At 37.0% G+C, this 6,930-nt stretch overlaps 1 protein-coding gene across 1 annotated transcript in view; it reads right to left on the reverse strand.

Annotated features, from left to right (window-relative positions):
* Positions 1–6,724, reverse strand: part of LOC110457584 (alcohol dehydrogenase [acceptor]-like) — a 21,606-nt gene extending 14,882 nt beyond the window's left edge. The window contains exons 1-3 of the mRNA XM_021508917.1: positions 6,507–6,724; positions 2,105–2,305; positions 593–801 (exon numbers count right to left, since the gene is read on the reverse strand). Of these exons, the coding sequence (XP_021364592.1) occupies positions 593–801; positions 2,105–2,231 (336 nt within the window). The 5' untranslated portion in view covers positions 2,232–2,305; positions 6,507–6,724. The remainder of the gene's footprint in view (positions 1–592; positions 802–2,104; positions 2,306–6,506) is intronic.
* Between the last annotated feature and the right edge of the window lie 206 nt (positions 6,725–6,930).

The following is a 6,930-nucleotide window of genomic DNA, read 5'->3' on the forward strand; positions in this document are numbered from 1 at the left end:
ATGAAGGTTGATGGAGACTAACGCGAACTTATACAGACAAAGGTTTGGAGGAATGAAGGTTGATGGAGACTAACGCGAACTTATACAGACAAAGGTTTGGAGGAATGAAGGTTGATGGAGACTAACGCGAACTTATACAGACAAAAGTTTGGAGGGATGAAGGTTGATGGAGACTAACGCGAACTTATACAGACAAAGGTTTGGAGGGATGAAGGTTGATGGAGACTAACGGCAAGTGTTATTGTCGCCATCATGATCTCATTGATAATATTCCACATTGTTCTGTGTTGTGAAAGTCGATATTTTTGATAATGCTTGTTAGTGTTTCTTTATGTTTACTTGTCACTGCCCCGGTCATCGCTTTGAGGCCTTAGCGTTACTTTGATTTGAACTATACTGAAATGGCATGTTCTTTCGAGCAGAAAACGCGAACCCTTTCGGAACACCCGGCCTTTTTCTCCTTGATATTTCTCAATAGTCGGTCTGTATTTTTTCCTTTGTTTGTGTTTTTTTTAACTAGTTTTATTGATTTTAACTAACGGTTTTGATGGCACCTGGGTATTTGATTATGTTTTTTAGATAGTACACTTACATTTTCATTCATAGCCTTACATGCGTGCTTCTGGGGTTCTGTAAAGTATTGCCAGTCCTGTTCTGACTTCTGCACGTCCATAGCGGCAGCGGGGACTGAGATCAACGGGTTCTCTTCCTCCCGGCCCCCTGCCTCCAGAAGAAGCACGTTACTGCCTCTGTCCTCTGACAGTCGAGTAGCTATCACAGATCCCGCGGACCCAGCGCCAACTTAAACAGAAAGGCGGGGATAAGGAAGGACATTGTTTAAACATGAATCAGTAAGATAACAACGTTCCCTTTTGTATGTATCAAATGATCGGTGTAAGGATGTCCCTGAGGACACAGTAAAACACTTCCTATTCAAAGGTTGGAATAGTTCATTATGAAACTGCAGGGGTGAATGAGTTAAGGGAGTTAATGTCCCAATTAAATGTGTGCCATTCACCTCTTTACATTATATACAAGTGAGTGAAAATCTTCTTCTTGAAGATTTCTTTTTGAAATGCATACTCATCTCCTTCAATTTCTCAGCTTAACATGAACAGTGTCAGAGTGTGTACCAATAATGGCTGATTATTTTTGCCATCGACACCCCTCCCTACACCCTTTTTTTAGCCCTGAACTAACGGTATTGTTTCAATATTACACTGCGAAATAATGACATATTATTTGACATTAAATTTTCGCATCGGAAAGAGGAAAATTTAAATAAAGTCGAGCAAAATTCGAAATTACTAGGCGAGCATTATCAACCTACAACTGTCGTCGTTTTTTCGTCGTTTGTGCCGGGTCAAGTTGGCTGTCAGAAAATGTCGGAGACATTTCGAAATAAGATTATGATACTTCAGGCAGTCAGGAGACGGCGAAATGTTTCGATATCTTCTGACAACTGACTTTATCGACTCGGCACACTGGGGCTTCAGTACCATTGATTTGTCCGTTCGAACGAAATGCCCAAATTGTACAATAAAATGCTCACTATTTTTGACTCTCTATCTACAAACAAAATTGTCAGATAAGTGCTTCATTCTTCGTATTTGATTTTTTTTTTCTTCATTGTAGGATGACTTTTCATTACATTTTGACCAAAACCTGCTGTAATAATAACATATCCCCCCTCTCCTCATTCTTTTTGAAATATTGATTGAGTGGTTCTAAGAGGTAGCATTTGATCATAATGAACGATAAGGTAGTCGTTCATTTTGGTTTTAACTTTGTTTTATTCAAATGTTTTGAAAATACATTGAAATGCAAATTGTACAGTACATTATATGGAATGGAACGGGAAACAAGTGTCACGACACTTATGTAAATTTGTCGTTCATTTTTACTGTAATACATTGAAATATTACCCTTCGTTTGTCAATTTCTTTATTGTAATCGTTTCACAATTCAACAATTTCATTTTTGTCTGATTTTACTTTTCGTTCATAAGTTATTTTTGAAATACATATCCTACTTGACAAAGCTTTTTTGTATAACGCAAACGATCTTTCGAACAGTAGACATGTTTAACGCTAATTTCACTTACCTACGATGTAGTCGTATGTATTGTTGAGGGTGACCGTGGATAAATCTGACTTCCGAGACGATTCTCTGTACAAATAGGCCGCTGTTGCGAAAATCGCTACAACAACCGCTATGGATATTCGAGACATCACGGCGCTAGTGGTTCGTTCCGACTTTTCCCCCCAATTCTGTGCAGCTGCGCTCCTGTTCCTCTTTGTAGTTACTAACAACATATAAAACAGATCTTGCTTTAATTCCCCGTTGGGTCACATAGAAATTTCTCTATAGCCAAAATAAAGGCAGCATAAAAGAATCGTTCATTTTGGATTCAACAAAGTCATCAAAACCTTTTCGAGATTCTTTTTCTCTCTGGAGGATTCCGCTGGGTTTTGCACGTGTCGTGATAGAGGGCATATGTACTTCCGGTAAACAGCGATAAACTAACATCAGTTAAAATATTAAGCAGAAACAACGTTTTCCGATTTGTCAGTAGATATCCCTTTTATAAATGTTGCGACATTTCAGCCGTTTTCCACCAAACATTACCAATCTTGTACTGCAATGAGGTTGGCTTACTCCTGATTTAACTGCATACCGGAAGTATATGCCCCCATTAATACACCACGTGATCACCACATCACATGAAAATTTGTTCCGGAAACTTGTATCTCAAACATGACGTATACATTCCATGTTTATGTTTAGGAGATTGTTTTTCAGTATTGTTTATATTTGTAGACGAATATCTGTAGTTTTTTTTGTCGTAGTTTATCAATTTATGGATAAAAAAGCAGTGGATTTACATGTATCTTTATTGGAATCTTTATACTTTTTGTTTTCATAATTCCTACAGCTACCAAAATTGCAAGTGTGACGTCACGTCAATCCAATGGGACGTCACGTCCGGAAAGTTCTGATTATTTTTTTGTGATTTTACATGGATTAACCAACTTAATCAAATAAAGTCTTTTAAATAATGCGCCAATATATGATATTATGAATAATTATAGCAAATATAAACAGCTTACCCAGGCATTACTATTTTTAGGATATTTGTTGAAATATTATGAAATTTCAAATTTACTTTCAAATTTTCAAGAATTAGATTTTCTGCCATGCATATCTACTTGGCGTTATAAGACAACTTTAATGTGTTTCGTGAGTAGATTGTATTATATTTAGATTTCTACTGAAAGTTCCTCTATTATCAGGGCTATGGACGCAAGTGGATCAGTGCCGTTTTAAAGTTTCTCCTCCGGCCTCGATTAACGTGAGATAACCGTTAGAAGCAAAGCAAACATTTTGGTGACGTTAGGCTGTTCCAGGAATCTCGTTGTACTGACGAAATATACATCTTAATATCGACAATATAAGGGTATATCTGTGTTAAGGTCAATAATAACTAACAATTTAGAATATAAATATAAGGGTAGGACACACTTTTTTCAATGTTCATGCCGGCGGGCTTCATGGTAAATAAATACATATGTATATAACCGGTTTTCGTTAATATCAGCATCAGTTTGAAATAAAAAGCAAAAACAAAATGCCGTCCAATCCTTATGAGAATGCTGTGATCAATGGATTTAAATTCAAAATGTCATGAAGAAAGGTTAAATTATATAGCATTGAAGCTACTCGATGGGCCTGCTCGAGCGGTATATTCCCCCACCGAGTAAAGAGTTATGCTTGGGTCTTCCTTGTCTGACACGTAGTTGATACAAAATACTTATTAGTTTGTAGAAAATAGACGACAAATGATAAAGGCAAACTAAGGATATGTGTGTTTGCAGTTCAGAATTCTAAAACTGACTTCCAAACAAATCGAATGAAAACAATAATAATAATAATAATTCGAGGTTCTTATATACCGCGTTATCACAAACTAGTTCGTCTCAAAGCGGTGGACAAATTATTATCCGTGGTTATAGGGCCTTTGCATCCAGCCAATATCTTTCTCAACTCCCTGGGGAGCATACATCCGGTGCTGCCATTTCGGCACTCACAGCTAGCATTTTACAATTCTACCACTGCCCAACCACGTACTCATTTGCAGCTGAGTAGACTGGAACAAACGGAGTAAAGTATCTTGCTCTAAGATTCAACACAGTGCCGTGCCGTGACTCGAACCCGCACGAGTTCACGAGCCCGGCGTCCTACCACTGGACAACCGTGCCTCCGAAAGCATACACATTTTACAAACATAACAACACAAATCACTGTTAGCTCTAAGCCTATTGTCAGTTAACCGCGGGACCGAATCCCGCGGATATTTTAAGGAACTTAGAAAGGTGTTCATTCTCGTGAAGCAGACGCTACAAGGACAGTCTAGAGAATGTGACGTCCCTAGCAAGTTAATTCTTAAATAAACATTCACGGTCTGTCGCGTCACCGTGTTGCATAACAAAAGTGTCGGCCTTTCGCGATCGGGTGCCAGGTGAGCGAGGATCAAACAGGCGTTTTTTGGTATCTGATGGCTATGCTTTTGTTTGTGTAGTTGTTTATATATTTTACGGATTCACAAAAACAAAACAAAAACGAATTATTAAAAAAAAATGTTATAGAAACCTAATGATTACTCTTTTTCAGATATCAAATTTAAATACATTTTGTAAAATGTCGCTTTAATATTTGTCAGATTTGAGGAAATTGAAAATATTTGTGTACTGTAAATGGTTATTTTGATTTTGCAGTATGATTGCAATCGGCTTGCTGTCGTCCCTGCGTCGCCCGCAGTTTTATATTTATGGTTCCTTGATTTTATATATGTTATCTTGTATATATTTGTGTATTCAATGAAGTTGTGTGTTAAAATATCGCTTGCCTAAGGAAATACCTCTTTTTCATGTATGTGATTTGCAGGCTGTCTGTATGACTTGTATATGTCTGTAAAATTGGAGATGGCAAATTAGAAAAAAAATCTAAATAGGATTTGTATATGTATTTATATATTTCCGATACGCATAGGAACTAATATAAACTGAGCAAACGTCTTGATAGATTATCTCCAAAAAGTAATAAACGTATTTTATTCTTCAAGTAATATAATACTAGAGTGGTAATTGTGTGTTGTACATTGTTTTGCACAGTATACGATATTCCAATTGAAAATTTAGATTTAAAATAAAAATATCGCAAGTTCTTATTTAACAACACAAAAGGCTAAATAACTTTAGCAAGAACCTCTACGTTTGTACTTCAGGCGATATACTACATTGATTTGTAAATATCTCCTTTATAAAATAGTTTTAAATATAATAAACCTTTTTACAAAAGCAAACATGTTTTGAAGGGCACGCAGAATTGTATTCACGGCTCCTGTATATAGGGCTTTAATTCCACACTTTAAATTGTGTAGAGGACATTTTTTTTAAAACTATTTTTGTTGCTTTGTACTAAACAGAATGAACCCCGTCAAAGGTTCTTGACTGATTTAATCAGGCTATCACTATAAAGTTATACATGTATCTGTATTACCAGCAGAGTTTGTTATGGACGACGAGAAGGATTATGTATTGACATGAATAAAATATGGTTTAAACTAATTCAACACACTTGCCATGTGGGTAATAAAATGTTTACAAACTTTTTGTGTGCAGATAATTAAACACACCAGTGAATTTCACGCGTTATCGGATGAACAAGTTCGGGATATAGTCTATGGCTCTAAGTTTTGTTCAATAAATATGCCTATGGAATTTTAATTTCAGTCACAGACAGCAACTTCAAGTTCACGCGTACAATTTAAAACCATAGTCATCTCTGTAAGTGCCCTATGTATATGGCCTCATTGCTAATATGATTTATATGCCTGTATAATCATATATCTTGTGAGCAGTAGTGCAAAAATCGACTAGCGAACCAGGTCAGTAAGCACATGTTGTAACTATCGCGTAAAAAGTTAACCTTGACATTCAAGGGACATTATAATTAGCAGATGAACGTTAACGGGGTTTGACCTTGAAGGATATCGGTTTTCCGTGGGAACACGTCTGTCATGTGTTGTCGGGAGTCTCTCAGCACAAGTACCCTACGTGACATAATAAACGATATTTGTTGGTTTACTGCCTGACAGTTTTACATACACATATGCATTAGAATAGTCTTCCTCTCCATGCGTGTCGTAGCTTACCGGAACCTACATTAATGTAGAAAAATCCCTCTACATATACATATATGTGTACAACAGCACGGACTAAATATAAGATAGTTCCGTGATAACAGTCTTTATAAGTACTACCTAAGAACACCCAGTGTACACTACACACATGCATCTTGCACACTTGGGAGGCCGTCCTTAATGACCATAGCTGTTGATAGGATGTTTAACACCAAACCAAACTACACTAAACCAAACCAAACCAAACACCCAGTGCGTATTTTGAACTTTCAGTGTAAGCGGTTTTTATCAAACAACTACTTACCCGTGGTTCGCCCTTCGATGCCCTGTATAATCTTGGCCACTACGTGTGCTACCGGGCGCTATTTACACCACCCAATGTACGGTACGTTTCCACTTCGATGGGTTTTAACTTTTGTACGTTACCGAACCCGGTTATAGCGCGTGTGCGTTCTATTAATGACGTGTTCAACAATGTTTGATTGATAGCGAAGCCGATTGTGTGTGAATCTTTGGACTTTGTTTGTATTGTGTGTATTTATATCTACGTTGTAAGAGACATGTATTTGCCCGTGTGTTATAACTGTGTAAACATTGTGTGTGTCATTAAGGCCTATATATATACTGTATGTACGTGTGTGTTTACCTGTATTTACACTCATGTCAGCTTACCTGGACACATGTGTAAAATGATATTGGTTTCACTTCACACTTTTACTGCTAACCAC

Source organism: Mizuhopecten yessoensis, unplaced genomic scaffold, assembly GCF_002113885.1.
Source record: "Mizuhopecten yessoensis strain PY_sf001 unplaced genomic scaffold, ASM211388v2 scaffold9253, whole genome shotgun sequence".
NCBI lineage: Eukaryota > Metazoa > Mollusca > Bivalvia > Pectinida > Pectinidae > Mizuhopecten > Mizuhopecten yessoensis.